Source organism: Piliocolobus tephrosceles, chromosome 3, assembly GCF_002776525.5.
Source record: "Piliocolobus tephrosceles isolate RC106 chromosome 3, ASM277652v3, whole genome shotgun sequence".
Taxonomy (NCBI): domain Eukaryota; kingdom Metazoa; phylum Chordata; class Mammalia; order Primates; family Cercopithecidae; genus Piliocolobus; species Piliocolobus tephrosceles.
The window spans coordinates 161917709-161941276 of record NC_045436.1 but is presented as its reverse complement, the minus strand read 5'-3'; the positions used below and the strand labels follow the sequence as shown (position 1 = coordinate 161941276).

The 23568-nt window shown below is 40.1% G+C and overlaps 1 protein-coding gene across 7 annotated transcripts in view; it reads right to left on the bottom strand.

The window, feature by feature from the left end:
• The window catches only part of PPARGC1A (PPARG coactivator 1 alpha), a 685332-nt gene that overhangs the window by 69090 nt on the left and 592674 nt on the right, over window positions 1–23568 (bottom strand). For 5 of the 7 annotated variants that reach the window (XM_023223057.2, XM_023223060.2, XM_023223056.2 and 2 more), the window contains one exon: window positions 22996–23175. In XM_023223057.2, the coding sequence (XP_023078825.1) occupies window positions 22996–23175 (180 nt within the window). Of the gene's footprint in view, window positions 1–18842; window positions 19406–22570; window positions 22675–22995; window positions 23176–23568 lie in introns of those variants that run through there. The other 2 variants (XM_023223062.2, XM_023223061.1) reach the window with 2 other exon arrangements.

Genomic DNA, 23568 nt, shown 5'->3' with positions numbered 1-23568 from the left:
ATGTTTTTAAGTACAAGCCTCTGCAAATGGAAGTGTCTACAGCTCTATGGTCAATAGGGCATGAACTGATCTGTTGACCAGTCTGTGGCGGAACAGATTCATGCTGATCTCTCCATTAAATAATACAAAATCTACTCGGACAAAGTCAGGTCAAGGCTCTGCTAGATGTTTAGGTAGAGGTGGAATTAATCAGGGAACACTTCCTGAATTTGAGAGGTTCCTGTGATTTTAAAATTTGAGAAAACCGAAAACAAGAAGACAGAAATAATTCCAGGCATTTGGAAAATTTGAAAGAGGCTGGGAGTAGGAGGCGATGAGAAGCGTAGTGCCTGGCAATAGAGGTATTAATTGGGAAACAGTGTAAGGGAGTGATGACGATCTTGACTGTTGGAGTTAGGCAATCTCAGTTCTTCTGGCTACTTTCTGTAGCTTGGCCCTGGGCAAGTTACTTATTTAAGCCTCACTTTCCAAACTGTAAAATGAGGTAACACTTTTAACCCATCATGGTGATTATGAGAATTAGATAAGACTAGTTTTTTTTATTTTTTTTAAATTAAACTCTATAAAACTATGTTTTTAACATTGCCTTAAGATGTTGAGTCCAGTGCTGGGCACACCCAAAGCTACTGTCGTATTATTATTATTGGCAAGAAGAAGCCTGGTGAATTATCAAACTCAAAGCAAGAGAAAAATCTTTACTATGTGGGGCAAAAGGGAATCCTGAAATCTTTCCTCCAGTTTATTTGCCAAATAAACAATGTCCTCGAAGATACCCCTCCTCATCAAGCCCTCCATGACTTCTCCAGAGCTCCATCATCATATATTGTTCACGAACTTCCTTCCAATAGCAGCCACCCCACCTGCTTTACAATCTGCACATCACATTCCCCTCTGCACCTTCCCTGAAACATGTCTTCTTCTCATTCTCTTATTTCTGTTAACTGAGCCCAAATTCTCCAAATCACCCAAGCTTGCAACCACAGCTATGTTTCCTCCCTTTTTTCACCACAACATCCAACCTATCACTTAATATGATAACAATCTTTATTGATCCTTCCTTCCAGGAAGTCTCCCATATGCATTCCTTCCTATCATTGTCACCATCACCCCCGAATTCAAGCTCTCTGACCTCAAGCCTGCAAACCTCAACAGCTTCCTCACCAGGCCCCTGGTTGCAAGCTCTAAGATAACCTTTCTTCACGGACGCCACCAGATAACTTTTAAGACTCCCTGGTGTCTAACAAACCACATATTGTCTTCTTTCTGCTTGTCCTGACTTAATATTCTTTATGCAAGTTACTCCACGTGCCTGGGCCTCAGTTTTTCCATTGTGAAATGAGCATGCTAGATGAAATCTCCCCTCATATTAATTTAGTACAATTCCAAGATCCCATTCACTTGTATGTACTTTCTCTGCTGCTCTATTAGATTAGTCCCCAGTCATCACTTGGTCTTTCCTCACCGCTGCTGGGTTGCTCATAGCATTGTCTCTATCCTATTCAGTTTTTTATCCCAACATCTAGCATAAATCCGTGCACATAGTAGGTGACAAATATGTGTTAAAATAATAATAAGATGAAAGTCGATGTCGAAACTACCCACCTTTCCTCTTCGTCCACGGAAATCTCTGTACATCTTGAAGATCTGTATCTTTTTTGTTGTTGTTTTTTGAGACAGTCTCACTCTGTCCCCCAGGCTGGAGTGCAGTGATGCAATCTTGACTCACTGCAACATTGGCCACCCAGGTTCAAGCGATTCTCCTGCCTCAGCTTTCCGAGTAGCTGGGATTACAGGCGTGTGCCACCACGCCTGGCTAATTTTTGTACTTTTAGTACAGATGGGGTTTCTCTAGGTTGGCCAGACTGGTCTCGAACTCTTGACGGCAGGTGATCCACCTGCCTCAGCCTCCCAAAGTGCTGGGATTACAGATGTGAGCCACTGGACCAAGTCTTGAAGATCTATTTCAAAAGCAACCTCCACCAGGTTAGCTTCCCTCTTCACTCATAGGTTTCATAGATCTCTTCCCACCTCTAAAATTCTTAGAGTAGTTTGTTATTATCATGCCAATGCTCACATGTTTCCTTAGTTTGTAAGGACACTGAAGGCAGGGGCTAATTCATTATCTCTTGTATTCATTTGGTGCCTAGAACAGGGCTTTGTCCAGTGACTATCCACATTTTACCCATTGTCTGATTGCATCACCCGGGTAAGTCTTGCCTCCTTATATAGCTGTGCATCCCCAAAAGAAGGGAATCCCAAGTCCATATATTTGGTCTGTAAGTATCATGGTTTCCGGTAAAATTTTAAGTGCACAGCAGATGCTGAAAAAGTAATGTTTGGTTTAACAATCAAGTATGGTATGTGTAAGGTAGGATACCTTCAGGAGTAGCAGGGACCAGCCCTGGCAGGGGAGAGGAAGGCTAAATCACCTAAGTATGAGTTACTGACCCCAAGGCTTGTGGTTTGGGGGGGAAACAGCAAACTGGTTTCTGATCCCTGGGAGCACACAAACAAGAAGTTAGGCAACCTGGTGTGCACTGTATTGCAGAGTCAGCCTTGTGCTAAAGATTAACAGCCTGTCTTAAAGGGGACTAAAGATCAACAGCAAGCTTGCAAAGCACCAAAGACCTCACTGGCAGCAGACTGCAACTGCAATTGCAACCAGTAGTTCTCTGCAAAAAAGAAGCACCACTGGCCAGGCGCGGTTGCTCACGCCTGAAATCCTAGCACTTTGGGAGGCTGAGGTGGGTGAATTGCCTGAACTCAGGAATTCGAGACCAGCCTAGACAACATGGTGAGACCTCGTCTCTACTAAAAACACAAAAGAATTCGCCAGGCATGGTAGTGCTCGCCTGTAATCCCAGCTACTCGGGGGGCTGAAGCAGGAGAATCACTTGAACCTGGGAGGCGGAGGTTGTAGTGAGCCAAGATCATACCACTGCACTCCAGCATGGGCAACAGAGCGAGACTCTGCCTCCAAAAGAAAAGAAAGGAATAGTCATGGTTTGATCCTTCAACACCAACAATGGAGCATCTCAGTCAAGCAAATATATCCTTGAACATGGCAATGTGACTGGCCAGTGTTTCTAAGGATTCCAGATAGAAAATACCCATTTCTTCTCTGACACTGAGGAGAAGCAGTAAGAACCAAGAAATCTGAGTTCTGGTTAAATACTAAGTCCTAAGATCCTCATTTGTGGGAAGACAGAAACCACGCATAACCAAGGGTAGTGACTGACAGTTAGCACGGCCCCAATAAAATGTTTATGAGAAGGCTGATAATTCAGATAGAATCAGACCTACTAAGAGAGAAGACCTAGGCATGGTGTCTGGAACACAGCAGGGACTCTATAAATGTCCTAAATTTCCTTGGGTTGGCACCCAAGGAATTTCATTTCTGCATTTCATTTCTGCAGCTCAGGGACAAGTCTCCTTGAGGACTGAGGCCTTGTGTTAGACACCTTTCCTCCTCTTACTGCACCTGGCATAACACCTTGCACATAATAATATGAGCTCAAGAAATATCTGGTGATTAATTGCCTCACAGGTAGCATCTGTGGCTGAAATCTATTCCACACTAAATTGGCAAATGCAGGCTTCAGAATGTAGGTAAACTGGTCAACCTGAGAACAGTCTTAAACTTTGATGGTCAGCAGCATGGTTTCTGATGAAATGAGTGGAAACTAGCATATTGTTAAGTGTTGTAATCTACACATGCGGTTATATGGCTGAAACTGAGATAGCCCACACTTATTCCTACATACACACACACACGCACACATTCACATGTGCACTTAGAAGGTGGTGAACAATAAAGAGTTGATGAGGTTGTTTGTATACACTATATAGAGACAGACAGACAAGAATTGACAGAGCAATAGGCTCACAAAGAGTTGTTAATATGTAAGAAAGAAAGCTACCAGGAATAGCCAGCCTAGTGTTTTAAAACTGCATTTTCTTTGCTTTCTGCTTTTAAATTATACACTGCAAAGTCACTGAGGAAAAAGCTTTAAGAAAACTTTCATTTGCTATGGTGCAGTTCGCCGGTCTTTCTCTACCTAAAATAATAAATAAATAAAGCCCTAGAAACATTTCTTTCTTCTCATAGACATTAATAATGATAGCTTGAACTGTAAAGATTTGGTTTTACTGAAGGTAATGGAGTAATGTTTATTTCCATTAGACTAGGCCTATAAAATCCTCTTTTTATAACCATGAGCCTACAATTTCAAAACAGCAAAGCTTGACATTTTGGTCTCTGACAGGCAACACTTAATATTGGGATGTTTTAAAAATCTATATGAAAAAAGCTCTTAATACAAGATAGGCCGAACATTTTCCCCGCAAATGGTTCGTTTTAGCTATCTCTCTTCCTCCCTGATGGACCAGGAAAATCAGACAGCTTATTGGCTTGTTTTGTTAGGCCAGGTTAAAGGGATGCAACGCCGAAAGACTCTTAGAGGAGCTTACCCTTGAGCTAAAAATAGCAGGCACTAGAGAATTATCTTAAATACGACCAAACTTGTTCTGTACTGTGAATGCAGATAACTGTAATATGTTTCCATTTTGGGTCATTTCAGAGCTTTTTTTTTTTAGCTTGGCTTGCTGTAGCTGACTATTTAATTCATTTCTGATTCTATTTGTCACATTTGCTCTCAGAGATATCGCCCGGGGGTGCTTGACTAAAGAATCCTTTTTATTTAGCTGCGTTGCTTTTGTTAAAACCTAATGAGCCATTGGACTACGGAGTGCAATGTAGACGGGACTTGTTAGAAGGCAAATTTATTTTCAAATGTTATTAAGAACCTACTATGTGTATCCTTTTTCTTGTCTTCCCCCTAAGAGGTGGGAAGTGCAGTTTGTTAAATTTTAAAAATAAATAAGAGGGTTTTTAACTTCTGACTTATTGAAGACTCACGAGTAAAAAATTTAGCAACAATTATCAAATTTCCTCTCTTCTCACCCTTTGCACAGACATTTTTACTCCTCTATCTGTGTCTTCATGGTACTTCATTTCTAACTGTAATACAGAATGTATCCGTTTATTTTATAATTAGTTGCTGAAGTCTGTCTTTCTCACTAGCCAACCAACTCCTGAAGGGAAAATTCTGTGTCATAGGTATTATGTACTTAATACATCTTTGTATTATGAGGACTTAAATTAGTGCCTGGCATGTAGTTGTTGCTTTTTAAAATAGTTGATAAATGGGTCAAATTAAGAATGAATGAAATCAGGTTCTGCATTAGAGCATCCTGCATTGGAACACACTGAATTATAACATGAAAGTCAGACTAAAATCCGGACTGGGTAGACTGTCCCGCCTGAAAAAGATAGCTCACCAAGCTTTTGCTAAAATAGCAACGATGTCCATATGCTCAATTGTACTACAGATACCAGAAAAGGGCAGGAAATTAAGGTGAAGGAGATCCTCTCTCTGCTATTTTTGCATCCTGGTTCCAATGATCACAGACTATAAATGAAAGTAAGGTCAAAATCATTCACAACTTCTGAAAGATCTGAATGGCCTTGAGAAATTACCCATCCTTCCCCAGCCCAGGATTTCCTTCTAGTCCCTATGCTTGATTCTTCCAAAAATAAGGTAACTGCGATACAAGTATGGCACAGTAAACTTGTGCAATCATGCACACTTTTCCACAAGAGGTAAACTGTTTTCATTACAATCATAAATGAGGAAACTACAACAGCAACAACGGCAAAAACAGTTGCAAAAATTTTAAGTCTGAATCCATTGAGAGGGTCAAAAGCAGCCAGGAAATACGGGCACAGTGTTGGGAACAGCGTGTTGGGAAGCGGTGGCCATGCATTTTCATGAGCTCCCTGGGAACAGCCGGTTCCTTGAACAGAGACACACTTACTTTCATGCTCTAGAACCCCAGTAAGGTACCTATTCCTCAGCTCTTCATTGAGTGTCAGAGCCGTTTCCTCTTCTCGGGGAGAGAAGAGTAAATGCTCTGTGTCTTCAGTAGACATACAGCAGTGCCTTTACTCGCCAGCACGCATTGGCTTAACCAACCACATGTCTCCCAACTCCATATATCTTCATCTGAGCAGCAAGGCTTGTAGCGGAGTTAGGGGGTAAGTTCACAGACACTCTGGCAGACACACAGCATACAGGTGTCACTACTGGCTCTGTTTACAAACCACCTCTTGGAGAACACATTCTCAGATCTTGGATATGTCTTGTTTTTAGCATGATTGGTCTGAATGGCCGGGAAGGTCATGTTATATTCTCTCTCTCTCTTTCTGAATTTGGTAGAGCCCCTGTAAATCCATCCATTAACAGAAACTAGAGAGAGTTTTAATGTGCATAGCTTTGTGGTAAGGACTGAGGAGCTGATGAGGTCCCTCTTTCCCTCATGCAGTTTATAATGCACCTTGAGAGATTTAGCCAAAGAGCTATTACCTAGAAAGCTGGACCACAATTTAAAGGCCTTAACAAAAGAAAAAGATGCTCTTTTGCACATGTGACAACAAAAATTCACTTTGTGCCAAAGAGGGCCACACATACCTTCCTAAATTTAGGGACTTAATAGTTTATCCTGTGCCTGGTAAAGGCTTCATGTAAACACAGACCAAAACAACCAGTCTTTAAAATAGCACATTGTGACAATACTGTTTATGGAAATGGTGTCTATGGAAAGTTTCCTTTGGGTTCTCGTTCCTTAAGACACATTTCCAATGGCACTCAAAGACCAATTTAATCTCTGATAAACCCCAACTGCACACCTTATTCTATCCCTGCCTCTGCACTTAATTTGCATGGATACTCTCCGTTCCACTGCTTGACTTCATGGAGGGTGCAGAGATGGCAGGGCAGCCAGCCTTGCACACAGCCTGGAATCAGCTTTTATGTCACTGGATGAAAGGTCAGGTGAAAAGGCTCACCACTGGCACAATTAATCTGGTCACTCAGGGACCATCTAGTGGTTCAAGAATAGCTTGCAGGTGAGTGATGGACAGGGTCATGGCTGCCTGGCTGTACCAGGGGCTATTACGACAGCCATAAAGAGAAAGGAAAAAATTGAACAAGGGGAAGAATTACTCCTGAAAGAGACATGAAGAAAGACACAAATGTCTTCGTACAAAGGATAAGCATGAGATAAAGTACCAAGGGAGCTCACTGCTCACAGTGGTCAAGGAGGGATGCTTTGAAACTGCCAAAGTTTGAATATTAATGAAGGGTCATGGCCTGACCAAGGCTCTGGGTCCATACAGAGAACCTTGAGCTGGGCATTCTCAGGGGAAAGGTGCCAGAATCAGTCAAGAGAGTTTGGATAGAGAAGATACAGCCAGAGCATTCCCTGGGTTTTTAGACAGAAATTAGATTTAGGAAGCCCAGTCCTATACATTATCTGAAACTCTTTATGCAAAAGCAAGTAGCACATCTTAATGATTGTTTTGAAAGCTCTCAGGTTGTTCATTTATTTATAAGGGTTTCCAAAGCAAAATGGGTGGGGGAGTTAGTCTCAGTACTGATATTACGATTTCATATGCTCCAAATGAATACTTACAAGTGAGTTGTGCATTGCTGGGGTGGTGGCTTATTTGAGGACTGGGTAGGATAAATATGGAAAGCCATGAAGGAGAAAAGTATAGGCGATTTCATTCTAAAGGAATGTGGGAAATTGCTTACTTAATGATAACTCTACTGAGCTATATTTCTCTTGACCAATGTCCCTGTAGCCAAAAAGCTTTACTATTGATAAGGAAAAAGAAGTCAGTGGTCTCTTTATTCAAGAAAATTTCAACAGTTGTATTTTTAAGGGAAGGTGTAATCTGACAGATTATAAAACGAAGTTCAATATTTCATGGAGCATTTTCTTCTTTATTATTGAAGTCTACACAGGAAACACTTACAGGATAATATCCAAACTCCATTAAAATCTGTTAGATCTAAAACTACGTGTTTGTGTTTGTATGTATGCCTCACCTACTACCTCACATGATCAGGCTTTAATCCACATAGACGCTGGGGCAGATAAATCAAAGAACTTAACTTGCTAAAGCACCATACTTTTATTAAAGCTTTTTCATGGAAAGATTTCCGAATCATTTACATATTTTCCCCACTTTAAAAATTATGAGGATTGGTTTTGGTAGCACTGTCTGGTATTGCAAAACGACGATATGGACCTATTGAGAAATATGGGAGTATTTTCCCTCAAACTAAAAGGCCCCAGACTGTCACATTTTCAGGGTTTGTCAATTTTTTGTAGTTTGCAGTCTTGTCTCTTTTGGTCAGTTGTCACTGCTCACCATTATCCTTTTACTGTCACCATTTCATGAATTTTCTAAACCATTTCTTCTAATGTCATACATGCTCATAGAACATTACATATCGGATAGAACATTAGACAACTGGATTCATTTAAATCATAAGTAAAACAAAAGGAAGCAAGTGTTAAGCAAGGGGTGAAGAAGTGTATCTGGGAATAAAACGTGTTCCATTTGAGGGAATTTTTCTGAATCTAGTTTGGCTTCTCAGAGACATTTTAGAAACAGTATGCTTCTCACCTATGTTTCAGACAATTAATAATCCTAAATTGTTAATGGCTACAGAAATTAGGTTTTCCAGTATGAATTATAAAAATAACCATAAAAATGCATACTATCTATAGAACATACATCTTCTCTTTCAACTATAAAAGATGTAGCTGGAAATAAAAATAAACCAGCAACTAAAGGAAAAAAAGTGGTATCCTTTTTTTTTTTTCTTTTCTATACCACAAAAGCAGCAGGGAGGTTACACAGTCCTATTGGAGGGTATCCTCCCTTATGCTGAATCACAGAAGAAACACATTTGCCATTGAAAGACAAATTAAACAGGGCATGGCTTACACTATGTGGGTCCCCAGACTCAGTTATCTGCCAAGACCAGGCAACATTTCATAACCTCCAAATGTATCGAAACACAGAACACTTGCTGGCTCTTTGTGAACAGCATGTCTTTGTCAAAATTTTCAGTTTGAACAAATGTTGCAAAGTGGTCCAGACTAGATTCATCCCAGGAGAAACCGACACAAATTCCTTTAGGACAGGGGCAGCCACCTCACCTACATTGCTGGCATTGCCGGGTGATAGGATTAAAGGAGCTAGACAGTGGCACTGTGACCTAATGTAACTCTCAAATCTGTTGCACACAGAGCCCTGGAATTGGGGACCAGCAGGGAAAAGAAGTCACTTACCCTATACAGCATTGCTGTCTTCAGACTTTCAGGCATTTGCCCAGACTCTTCTCCAGCGAGAATAGGAGGTGAACCTGCCTATCAGACAGCACTGCCTAAATAAAAAACACAGGCTGAGATATGCAGCTCAGAGGAGAGTGTAGGGTGTCCCTGGTAAGTATGGGCTGGCAACACACAAGAGGATTCTGACATGAGAACATATCTGGACAGAATCTGGGTTGGCGAGGATCCCTGGACACCCAGGATAACTATGTCTGGAATACAGAAGCTCTAACTTCACATCTGAGCAAATGAGATGGCACCAGGGAAGCTAATGTCCTTAAGCCAAGAGCCCATGGAAAAACCAAGGGCAGTCCTGTAACAGAGGCACTTTTCTCCTATGCAAGAGCCGTTTCAAAGCAGAAATAAATTTCTCAGAAAGAACTGAGGAGAAGAGGATTTAAGCTCGATTATTATAGGAATCTGAAAGAGATCTAGTTGAGTAAGGCTTGGCAGGGGTGTAATGCTTGGTACCTCCAGAGGGAAGAGGAAAGGGATTGCTAGCATTCTTCCTGCACATGCCTCTTCCAAGGGTGCAGGATAGCCCCTGGATAGCATTACCCCATGAAGCAAGGAGCTATCACTTAGAGATGATGGATCCAAGAGAGAGACAAAAGTCACATACACAGGTGTCTCAAACAGGCAAAAAGCATGTCAGTCCTTCCAGCTGGACTGAAATATCATTCTCAAATAGAAAGGTCAACAGACCTAAAATGGTACCAAACAATTCTCATCCATAGAAGCCCCACCAAGGGCACAGCATTCTGGTCAGGTCAGACTTGCATACTGGTTAAAGAACTCTCCACTAACAGTCTTGCTCTCTTCCCTTGGGTTGACTTCCTCTTGTTTCCCCTCCACACCCCCTGGTAATCCTGCAATTCCAATGAGCAAACTGTTATTTTAATATACTGTGTGTAGGACATCATAAATTTCAGGTCTTCCAATCTCAAATATTCTGTCCCACTGCCCTGCATTTGTTGGGGCAGTGGGACAGATCTTGGTTTGGAAGAGAATGGGGTCTTGGTTTGGACAGAATGCTCCTCTAGCTAGGAGAAATGCTCTCCAGCAGAATTCCATTTCAAGGTGAAGGCACTTCTAAAGACAATTAAGTAGGAGAAGGGCAGAATTTATCTGCTAGTGATAACTGGGTAACAGAGAGATGGAGAAATTCCCTGCTCTCCTTCCTCAAACAGACAGCTTATCTTACTTGTTTTTAAAAGGCCTGTCTTCATCACTAACCAAAATGTTCAGGGAGCCAAAAACTAGGTTTGCTTTTAACCACTGTATCCCCCTAAAATGGTCAGACACTAAGCATGCTAATGGATGACAATTATATTTTGATGAATGGGTAAGTAAATAAGTGAGAGGAGAGATGAACTTTTAAAATCCACAAGCAAAAAGACATGTGAAGATGTTGCAAAAGTTGGAAACAGAGAGCTTTAGCCAGTGCATTGGTTCTTGTATAAGAAAATGTGGGCCCAGTGTAGTGGGTCACACCTGTAATCCCAGCACTTTGGGAGGCCAAGGCGGGCAGATCACGAGGTCAGGAAATCGAGACCATCCTGGCTAACACGGTGAAACCCCATCTCTACTAAAAATACAAAAAAGAAAAAAATTGGCCGGGCGTGGTAGTGGGCGACTGTAGTCCCAGCTACTCACTCAGGAGGCTGAGGCAGGAGAATGGCGTGAACCTGGGAGGTGAAGCTTGCAGTGAGCCGACAGAGCGAGTGGACGACAGAGCGAGACTCCGTCTCAAAAAAAAAAAGAAAAAGAAAATGTGACCAGCCATACCCCAAGTGATATGGGATGAAAAGAAAAGTTTTGGTAATAATCCTCAGTAATACTGCATAGTGCTTTAGAGAATCTGAAGTACTATCTCAAGGTGTTGAAGTTAGCCACTTAACCGGGTAATACAGATTGCAATGCCTTTTTGTCTTCAGGCCATTGGAAGAAAGATGAGGAAGGTTGAACACATCTAAGAATTTCTCAAAAGTGAAAACAGACTTGCATCAGTTTCTACCATGCCTCTGGTGCAGAAATATCAGCCACTGTGGAAACTGGTCTCTGAGTTTCTCCGTAGCTACCGGCGAGCACATTTCATTCGTCCTTTCTCCTTTTAGTAAGGTGCAAATTTGGTTCAATAATTTTTTTCTGCATCTCTTTAAATTCTCTATCTCAACTAAGTTTGAATAAAATGTCCAGCTTTCACTATTTCCTAATGCTCTGGTAATAAATTAAGTGTTAACTGGGGTGAAAAGGCAACAAGAAAGCTTGCCAGAGTACAGCTAGAGAATTTCATGACAATTAGCACTGATTTGCGCCACAAGAATAGAAAAAAAAAAAAAAGAAGAAGTTTTAAAGGGGGAAAAAAAAAGCTACTCACACATACACATCCCAAAAAAAACCTCCAAGAACTAGCTGCAAATGATAGCATTGGATGACAGCAGAAACACACCAGATTAGCCAATTAGCATTCACCCAAGAAAAGCTAGTGCTTCGGAGGGAGGGGAGAAAAGGAACTCATCAACAGTAATATCAACTTTACAATAGCCTTGACTGGTTATCTACCCAAAGGAAGTGCTACCTCCTCACTTTTTCGTGACCCTCTCGACAATTCTGGGGGAAAAAATGTTAGTTCAACATTATCGCAAGCCAGAATATGACTCTATTTATGTGACAAGTTGACAACATACAATTTCATGCTTGTTGAACTGATCGGTGTTATATATTCACTGTGAATATTATGAAGCCTCGCCATTATAAATATGAAACAGTATACACTTATTCAAAATAACTCCAGCAGTGGCAATTTATAGCTTGGTTGTTTGTGCTCTTATGAAGTCCAAATGCCACCTTAAGAAGCTGCAGCTCGCAGAAACAGATGTGCAGTGTGACTGCGACCAAAATGGATTGACGATGACCTATGTGAAAGCAGGCTATTACATTTTGGTCTGCATGGCAGCTGACACTGGTTTGTATTTAGATATGTGACTCTTGGGAACACTGTGTCCTTAAAGCTCTGTTTAAACATGGGCCAAGACATTTGTCTACTAGACTAATTATTTTACCACCCTTCTATGGCAAAGATCACTTTTTTTTCCCTAAAAAAAAAAAAAAAAAAAAAAGGATATGAGTGAGCGTATGTGCAACACATAGGCACACACTCTCACTACTCTTTGTAAAGTTACAGCAAGGACTTTAAACCTTGGTCGTGTCAGGTGAATGTTGGCAAGATTTCCAGAATGTCTGCATAACAGGATTGTACCACTTTCTTGATCAGGTGCCTGAGAACAGGACAAGGCCACAAACCATCAAATCATAAGCTGTCACAGCAACTGCTTTTGGTCAGGTTTTTTCCTCCTCTTCTCTACCCCCTCCCTTTCTTTCTCTTAGCAAGCTTCAACCAATTTGCAAGTGTTCGCTTCCACAAGGACAAATCTGGAAGAGTGAAGAACAACACAATTTATCCAAATGTCGAAGGAAATGAAGGAACCAGGCACCTTGCTAAAGCTAGATATCAAAAATTTGCATAAGTAGTTTCCCAACCACAGAGGTGCTATTTGTTTTTTTTTTTTTTTTTGAGACCGAGTCTCGCTCTGTCGCCCAGGCTGGAGTGCAGTGGCCAGATCTCAGCTCACTGCAAGCTCCGCCTCCCGGGTTTTCGCCATTCTCCTGCCTCAGCCTCCCGAGTAGCTGGGACTACAGGCGCCTGCCACCTCGCCCGGCTAGTTTTTTGTATTTTTTAGTAGAGACGGGGTTTCACCGTGTTAGCCAGGATGATCTCGATCTCCTGACCTCGTGATCCGCCCGTCTCGGCCTCCCAAAGTGCTGGGATTACAGGCTTGAGCCACCGCGCCCGGCCCAGAGGTGCTATTTGGAACAAAATAAATTGCTTGTATTGTATGCGAAGGCACAAACCTTGACCAACTTTGTGGTCTCTTCCCTGCTTGTACATTTCTTAAGTACATCCAGAAATTCCTACTAAGAAGTTCAAGTTAGTATCCCTCAATAGGGAGACCTAAAAAGATAATTGTTTGTGGACTTAGAAGTCTTCAACATCTTTATTTGAGAATTAAGAAACATGAGTCCAAAATATTTGAAATATAGAATTAGTTCTCCAGGATGTTCTTGTAATTCTTTTGTTTCTTTTTCATTTATTTGCTTAATATTAGGTCATATCCCTAGCTCTTTTTTTTTTTTTTTGAGATCCAGCACAGAAGTCAATGACTGGAATCCTGGCTCTCTTTTGAAACATTTGAATTACAGTGTTTTGGAATTTCCTATGCTAACAAAGTTTGCTATCCAAAATCTGTATCTCTTTCTACTTTTCCTGTTGGGCTAAAGTGAAGGTGTTGTCGGTCTGTCTAGTAAATCCAACCTACGAGATAACATAATCACATACATTCATTTCTCAGGAACCTTGGCGGCTCTTATCTCCTTGCTTTTATGATCTCTTATGAACAGCCAGGAATAGCAATTTGCAGCCTGTTTGTAAAGCCATCTTAGTCTGAACCCAGCCTTCTCCTCTTTTATCACCCAGCGATATTCTTCAGCTAAATCCCATTCGCCACAGCAAAATTTACTCTGAGATCCATTTTAGAATAATGTAAGTATTCTCTGTGTGTATGGAACATATCAAACACGTAATGGAGGGTAATTATCATTTCAATGAACTATTTATTAATAGAAGATGTTTTGCATGCTTTGCTTAGATTTATTGCTATGCTGCCCACTGTACATTGTAGCCTGAAGCTATTTAGTTCACGTTCATCGGCCTCTCAGGCAAGCAGCTCTGCTGTTCACACAGTTTTGGTTTTTCTATGTGCTTTTTTCAACTTTATTTTACCATTATATCACCTAGAACATTAAACACAATGCTCAAGTTCCATGTGTTAAATCACAATTGTTTTCTACTAAAGTTCCAAGCTACCCATTTTTATTAACAGTTACTTTATTAAATCCTTAATAACACAGATAGAATAGTTAGTTAATTTGTGTGTTGAGCCATGGATGTTAATTTGTAAACATAATAACATACTGCAATCATTTGCATAATAGCATTTTAATCTTTTTAGTAAAAGCTGTAATTCCCTACAAAGTACACTGCAGTAGAAACTAAGTGACTATTGGTAATAATACAAAAGGCCTTAAAATTCTGATCCTATTATAGTGTTGGAACATACCCAAACTGCTTCCATAATCTCTGAAATGTTACTGTTCTCTGATTTAGGTGTCTGTGTCAAGAATAAAAATGAAGTATAACTGGTAGCAGTAGACTATTTCCTAAATGTAATTTAGTATTCACTAAGCACCAGCACTTTGCAAATAGCTCTGAGGCTTTCCTTCAAAGTTCAGAGCTCCAGCTACGCATATTGTGTGGGGAGGACCCTGGAACTCACTCTCAACTCTGTGCTGAAGAGAGGGCTCTGATAAATCATGCTGATTTGGCACAGGGAAGGGCATAGGCCACCAGGGATTTGACTACTGAGTCTCCTTCCTCCTCTCTGCTCTACCAGCCTGATTGCTCCTCCTTGAACTGACGGCTTCTGAGCACAAGTTCAGAAAAGAATGAAAAAGTGCAGTGAAGCTTTAAAAAAGCTAGTTTAAAAAAACTCAATGGGGGCTCACTCTCTCTACAGCCCATTAATACCCATTGTAAGACTGCTCCCCATCCCCACAAAAAAAAGGAAAAAAAAAAAAAGTAGTTGTTTAAGTCAGGCTAAGTCATTTTATGCAAGATCTGGTAATTCATTAATCCATCTGGCTGCAAACCTTGAATGAATAACTTGCAGTAGTAATGGAGATGGGCAGATGTACAAAATATTAGTGTTTAGAATCCGAAACTGTGCAAATCAGTCTATCATTTTGGAAAAGAAAAGGCACAAAAGTATGTTTTATCATCACTTTGGGACAAATGGCTTAATGGATAAGAAGTCATTTAGCTTCAAACAACTCGGCCATTGCCAAGAATAAGAGTATGTATTTCATTGTAGATCTCTCTCCCCTTTTCCATGCTCTCATTGTAGCTACACTAAAGCATAGGATCCTGCCTTGCTTTCAAACGTACCTCAGAGCACACAGTCTTAAAAGTTAAAAGGAAGCTGGACGCAGTGGCTCACGCCTGTAATCCCAGCACTTTGAGAGGCCAAGGTGGGCGAATCATGAGGTCAGGAGATCGAGACCATCCTGGCTAAACACAGTGAAACCTTGTCTCTACTAAAAATACATAAAATCAGCTGGGTGTGGTGGCAGACACCTGTAGTCCCAGCTACTTGGGAGGCTGAGGCAGGAGAATGGCATGAACCCAGGAGGTGGAGCTTGCAGTGAGCCGAGATTGTGCCACTGCACTCCAGCCTGGGTGACAGGGCAAGACTCTGTCAAAAAAAAAAAAAAAAGTTAAAAGGAACCTGAGGGGTTAAGAAGAAAAAAAAAATGGCTCTTACCAAAATTGTTTTACATCACACGCAATTCATTTTATAAAACCCACAATAAAATTTTTCATTACTCAAAGAATAGGCACATAATTATAGGGACAAATTAACCTTGTTAGATATGAAGTCTGGGATAGGGAATGGTGGAGGAACAATTTGGCTCTCCCCTTTAACAATGTGGTCTTTAATGTTCAGTTTTTTATCTGCTTTGTGTGTTGATTTCATCCAGAGGTGAGTCATCTGCTGGGCTGTGCTTCCAGGACCTGGCGTAGTGATAGTGGTACATGGACAAATAAACACAGCATGTGTATAAAGTCGTTATACAGACACACGGTTACTATACAAATAGTTTGTCCAATGCAGCACCCTGAACCTTGTGATTACTTTCACCTACACTATTATCTTTGAAGTAAATCTAAGAAGCAATGAGCCATTTTTTCCTGATTCTGCTCCAAGATTTCCTCCTTGTGAATTTGGGTCTCCACTATTTTGGCCCCAAAGATATCCAGGCAGAGTAACTTTGATGAACCAGTTGAGTCTCCAGGAGGTTGGAAAAACCTACAAGAAGTCCATAAAACGTCCCAGTTTACTTTCTGGAGTGCCTAGAGTATCTGACATGAAATCATTGGTTTCTGCCATCCCAAAATACAAAATAGCACTTTCTAAAATTATCGTGCCTAATGAAACATACACATTCTCATTTTGCAAACTGCAAATGGCTAAGAATCAAATCCACTTCCATAAAAAAAAAAAAAAGAAAAGAAAAGAAAAGAAAAAAAAAAAAAAAACAGCAGCCAATCTCATCTCTCCTAGCCACACCTTCCATTAACAAAAGCCACCAGCAGGAAAGTTAGTGCCAGTGAAAGATGGTCATGTAACCTGCATCCTGTGAGTTGCTATTTATTAGCAGGGGTTGATGCCAGGAGACAGAGCCCTGTGGGTCAGAACTCCTGAGTCATATTTTTCCAGTGGTCAGCATAATGGCAGGGAGGAAATAGGGTGATAAACCAGATGTTCCCAAGATAAGCCAGATGTTATCAAGCCGAGAAGTCTCAAACAACAGTGCTTAAATGAGGTGTGTAGATGAACACACACACACACGCACACACACAAACAAACAGCACTATTTAGTCTCCCTGCAAGATAAGCCGACAGGAGAGGCTGAAAATAAAGCAGCACACAGGCTGGGTCAGATTGCTGCTTCCTGATTTGTGACTCTCCAAGATGAACATCTAACTGATTTATACCCAGAATTTGGAATTTTGTGGTAGACTACAAATGCAAAGATAAGTACAACATAAATTTTTAAAATACTCCATAAGTCTCCATGAGTTTCAACATTCTTCAATGTTCTTATGTTACAGCCAATTATCTCTCCACTTAAATGGCTATTATTTTCTTACTTGAAGTCTATGTTCTCTGTAAGTGTCATTACCAAGTGTGGCAAAAATCTGGCTGTGGGCCGTAAATTTAATTTAAATGACAAACATTTATTGATTGCAAATTGGAAATTCCAGAAATCTTATAAAAGTGATTATTGTAAATTAATTCAGTTCTCCCACATAACAAAAAAGAATTTATTCTTCCAATGATTAAATTAAGGTGAGGTTGTGTATACGTGCATTCTTTTTTTCTTGTCTATTTGTTTTGTTAAAATTCCAAGAGGTTTGCCATTCATAGAAAAGTCTGTCTGACCACAGGCACAGTCAGAAGCAGGAATTCATTACCATGGAAGGCTGCAGAATTTCCTCCAAGGAGACAAGTGAAAGAAAGCAGACACCACGTAAATTTGCGGATTGGGTTAAATATGTTCTGTCCCTGAGGCAGTGGAAAGATAGAGAGCCCCTTTGTAAAATGACTCACGATCTAAGAAAGTACTTCAGCTCCTAAAGGTTAGCAGAAACTTAACCAGGAACGATATCCATGAGGTTCTGCTTCTCTCTGGAATATCTTTGAGTTTAGCATTCCTTACCACCTCTCTCTCTATCCTAACTCAGAGTTATCAGGGCTGATGGAATTTTCCTTCAAGGTACTTTGAATCTGTTCCCTGAATGCCACCCCCTCTGCTATCACCTTGTCCCTTCCCTGTACCTGTATCACATTGGGTTTGGAATGCAGCAGGGCCTGCTGTCTGATTTTCCGTATTTCCTACTTGCCTACACCTCTTACGACTGTCAGCATTATCACTCTTAAATACCACCTTCATTATGTTGATCTACTAAAAATCTTCAATGACATCCTACTTTCTAAACAGACTCTAAACATTTCCTACTGGGTTCTCATGACCCACCGGAATTTTGTACCTACCTTTCATCCAAACTTACTCCCACTACTGCTGTGTTCCCATTAATATGTATTTTACTTTGAGTAAACCAAGCTCCTCACCTCCACATCCCCTCTATGAAAACGCTTTGCTCGTCTTCTCTTACAAGGCTTTGTGAATTTATTCTTGCTGTTTATCTCCTCAGCTAGAAATACACATACATACACACACATATATATACATGCATATATGCATATATGAGCTTGCAATGTTTGCAAATTGCAAATATATATATAATCCTACACAGGTGCATATACATATTATACGTATACATGAATATACAGTCTTATATTGTTTTCCAGTTGCTAAGAAATAAAAACACATGCATATACTTGTATATTTGTATACAGTCTTGCATGGTTTCTTAATTGTTTTACATTTGTTCATTTTACCTCCCAAACTAGATTTAAAGTACTTTAGGACACAGGCCTTCTTTTGTGCTTTGTATATAATCTTCCTATTACCTACCGCAGTTCATTCCATCAATAAACACATGAAGATTGACTCATTCATTATGCTACAAGTATTTATTGAGTTCTTACTTTCTGCCGTTTTCTAAGAAAATATCTAGAAAAATGTCAGTGAACAAGACAGGCAGATTCCCTGCTCCCCAAACGCTCACGGTCTGTTGAACTGCTGATATTTGTTATTTTTAACTTTTTGATAGGTACATAATATATGTCCATTTTTGCAAAATTTAGAATATAACTGAAGCCAAATGAAGAAATGTAAAGTATCTATATTCCCATTAGAATAATCAAGTAGTCTTGAAAACTTCCACATTCATTTCCTTGTGGCATATAACAGGATAACTTACACACAAATACAAAACCACCACTCACCCTTTTCTGCTACAAAGTTCACAGTTTCAAGCTTCCTGAGAGTTCCAGCAACCACCAAACATGAATGCTGGCTACAGCTGTGAAAGTCCTCCTCTCCCCATCAGCAAAGGCAGACCTCAGAATGTATTACAAGTAATGACCTAGAGATGACTGCATTCTCACTTGCCATCGTTCTAACGAACCCCAAGTAGCTTCATTCAGAAGTAAAGACGAATGAATGAAAGATGCCCATTCAGTTGTATCACAGAGGCATGAAAGCAGGTATTAAAATAAACCAGGGACAAGGTTGCCCACAGTGACCCAGAAAGGCCAATATGCTATTTAAACTAACCCCATGCCATCCATCTTTACACACTGCTGTGCTGTAAAAGTAGTCCTTTATTCTCCTCCTTCAAACAATGCACAAAGGCAACAGACGGAAGGAAGTTATGTTGCAATATTCTGAAACATAAATCTTGCTACCAGCCGGTCCAGGGACGCATCCTGTTTTCCTTACACATGGATCAGATTCACTGGAGGCTGTTACCTCTAAGCCTTTTGCCTTGTTTTTTAAAGTGGCTTCTGAATCGTACCTGGTCACCTGCATTTACATATCCAAACACAGGTTGCGTAAGCAGAGAATATTGTTTGTGTGTCCAGTTACTCAACCAACATATGCCATTGCATGTTGCTACCCGCTCTGCTACCACCCAGAATTCTCTTTCTCAAATTGTGACATTCAGCTTCATTATTTATCATTATTTTGTGATGTTAAATAAAAATTAAACTTAGATTCAAACATATGGAACAAACAAAAAGAAGAGATACATAATTTACTCTCAACATTTTTTTTTTTTTTTTGAGACGGAGTCTTGCTCTGTCGCCCAGGCTGGAGTGCAGTGGCCGGATCTCAGCTCACTGCAAGCTCCGCCTCCCAGGTTTACGCCATTCTCCTGCCTCCGCCTCCCGAGTAGCTGGGACTATACTCGCAACATTTTAAGACTCTGTCACTCTATTATATACCCCTAAATCCCACTTTCTGCTATGATGAGAATTCAGAGAGCCGATGGCCAGTTTCCAGTGGTGTCATTGACGTGCTACTTGAGTCAGGGAAAAGCATTTAACTACTCAGTGCCTGATTTTATTCTGGGAATCCAAAGTAGATAATGCTTGTTATTGTCAGCTCAGAGACAGCAGAGCCCGTGACTGTTTAACTTGCTCAAGTACAAGGCCTTCTCAAATGTGATGAGGCAGGGCTTTGCAAATTGAAAGAAGGTGAGTGCAGGTGAAAAGTCCACTGTGAGTGGCTGGCCCTGGGAAGGCACTTCCCTGAAATGCTGCTTGGGTAGAAGCAACACAAACCTGTGGCCATGAAAGAGTTATCTGGTTTCATACGAATCTTCTTCACAGAGAAGACCCAATTTTAGAATGTCACCTCTGCACAAAACACACTTTCCTTTCGCATTATAGAAAAGATTCCTGAGTTTAACACTAGAGGGCAAAGAGTGGAGGCGTCCTCACGCCAGGCAAATGCTCCTGAAGCTGCTGCTGTTGGTAACGGCATTGCCACATATGACCTTACCCTTTGCCTAGATAAAGAATGGGCTTTGTGACGTCAGAAAAAACTGTTATGGGAACTTACCTAAACAGTCACTTTTGCCCTCTGACACTAAGAGAATACCTGACACATTAGTCCTGGAGCCCCAGGCATCCCAATACCGTTATATGACTTCTCATTCTTTATATCCAGTACCTTACTATGTCTTCTTTCAGAAATCTGACCAATTAATCATTAGTAATTTATAAAGGGGAAGTTTGTGACTTTATTTAAAAGCAGGGTTTTTCAACCTCAGTGCTTTTTTCATTGGAGGTTGAATCATTTTTTGTGGTGGGAGCTGTCCTACATGCTGTAGGATGTTTAGTAGCATCCCTTGACTCTAGTAAATGCTCGTAGCATCCCCTTGTCCCCAGTGGTAACAACCAAACATGCCCCCAGACATTGTCAAATGTCCCCTGAATTGGGGTGTGGGGTGGGGACCAAAATTGCCTTTGGTTGAGAATCATTGGTTTAAAATGACCTAATGAGAGACTAAATTACATGAACCTTCTGTTTTAGAGTGCTGAAAATAATTTTATGAGCGTAGAATATGATACAGGGAGACAAAAAGGGTGAAATGGCATATGTTAAGCACCTACATGTAGATAATTAACTAGATGCTGAACCAAGACTCCTGAAGGTATAAATGTGAAGTACCTCTCACAAATACCATAACACAAAATACAGGGACATAAAGGTTATGGAGAATGTTGGAATTCTTTTTAAAGTAGCCCACCAGAGAGGCATTGACTCCTATGCCATCTCCCCCTACCTCTAAGTTATTCTCTAGCCTCTACAAAATGCATGGCATTCATCTGATATGGAATAGCTGATTTTTAGATAAGAGGTCTATGGAGATGGACATTTTTTAAAGCAGTGTTTATTTAATGCAGCATGACTTAGAATGGGCCTGTAACCTGACAAGTGTACTGAGTGAGGAATGTTCAATTTACCAGTTCTAACTGGCCAAGTCCTCACATGAACTTTCTAAGACCCGGCTGAGAAGCCTGGGAAAGTAGAACTAACCACAACCTTCAGTGTTTCCTCCACCTTGTTCTGTCTCCCCAGTCCAAACTCTACTACCTTAAGCATTCTTCTAAAACCCACTTAATCCTCAGAGGTATTACAAAATCTCAACCATCGGCAGAACCTACAGCCGTCTCAGCTCACTAGCTAACTGTACCTCCATGCCAACCCACACTGAAAGGAAAGATTCTGTTCTATTTTTAAATATATTGAGCAAAGAAGCAGCCTGATATGCCTTTGTAAAGGATGGCTGTCACCCAAATTCATGGGTTCTCTATTTTTAATCAAGGATATAAACTTTGAAGTCCGATAAATTTGGGGTTCAAATCCCAGGTCTTTATTGTCAACTGTGTGATTTGGGGAAAATCAAATAACCTCTCTGAATTTCAGTGTCTGCATATGTCAAACAGAAATGATAATAATAGGACCTAACAATAGGTTGTTTTCAAGGACATGTAAGATGACATATATTAAGCATGAGTATACCAAAATGGTGGCCATTATTGTCATGACTATTATTGTTATCAACATTAATATATTCATCATTCACTCATGATTCAACAAACATTTATTCAGCATGTATTGCATGCTGGGTTCCAGAAAAACTCAATTAATATTTTAGACTTGGCTTTCTTAAGACTCGGATTCAACCAAATAACATGGCAGTATAAGAAATGTCTTTGCGGGTGAATAAGAAAAGTCCAGCACATACTAGGTGCTCAGAAAACATTAGATAATGATGACGATGATGGCACTGGCAGTTGTGATAAAGAAAACCAGCTGATTTGTCAATCTTCATTTAATTCACTTGCCAGAGTACTCACTAAATGTTTGTTCCTATAAAAAGTCACGTATTTTCAAGTAAATGAGTACTGATCTTGTGGGAAAGAATTTCTTTTCTCAGAGTAACACTTTAATAGGAATAGATTAACATTCTTTATTATAGGGTAGGTTTATAATAAGAGTCCAGAGTCACGGAGGTAATTCTTGCTACTGAAAAGTAAATGAATTTTGACTGATTTATAAGTATACAGTAGATTAGTCAGGTTTAGAAATTCCCATTATATAAAGAAATTAGAGATACGTACCAAAAATATGATTAATAATAATAATCAAAAGAGCTCACCTAATTAGTAAAGCAAATAAAGGTAGACATCTACCCCCTTGGTTAAAAAGAAAGGCCTTCTTATTTATTAATTTATATGAGGTACCACTTATTGCTCATTCTTTCTGTGGGAAATAGACAGGAATAAACAGGTTTAGACTTTTGTTCTTCTTTGTCACTAACCTTTCACAACCCTTTAGTATTTCAACATAGTTTAACTCACTCACAGTTGTTGATTCTTAGTCCCTTAAATCTTTAAAAAATAAAAATAAACCATTTGTTTTCCAAACACTGTTTTTCCATAAATTAGAAAGTATGTAACTGTGATGAAAAGTCTTTTGATGATAGCAAAGTAAGGACCCATTATATGTTCAGGCCTGTTACCATGTTAGTCTCGCCCAAACCAAAGTCAATGAAAAATTAATTTTTCCAAAGGATGTCCTTACCTCAAATATGTTTGAAGGCTCATTGTTGTACTGATTGGATATTATTTCTGATTGGTCACTGCACCACTTGAGTCCACCCAGAAAGCTGTCTGTATCCAAGTCGTTCACATCTAGTTCAGAAAGATCAAGTTCAGGAAGATCTGGACAAAGAGGCTGGTCTTCACCAACCAGAGCAGCACACTGCAGGCGGCAGAAAAAAATAAATAAAAAAATTTAAAAAAAGCTTCCATTAACCACAGGAATTTGTTAAACTGCAATAGCATGTGATAGGAATTAAGCCTAGTTAATACAACGACACTACCAAAGCTAGTTTCTGGCACCTTAGTCACCAGGAAAAACATCCTAAAATCTTTACTCACTTGGCTCCTGAAGGATAATTTTCCTGCTTTATTCCATCCAAAATTCTACCTCCAAATACATGGTAAATACCATGCTCCATGAAGCTTTCTCTGATTCTTCCACCCAGAAATCAACTAGAAATTTTTGTACGTCTTTGTACAAAATCCTTGGTACCTGTTTGATAGTTACTGCTTCCAAAGTTTTAAACTGTCTTATGGTTAACCATAAGACAAA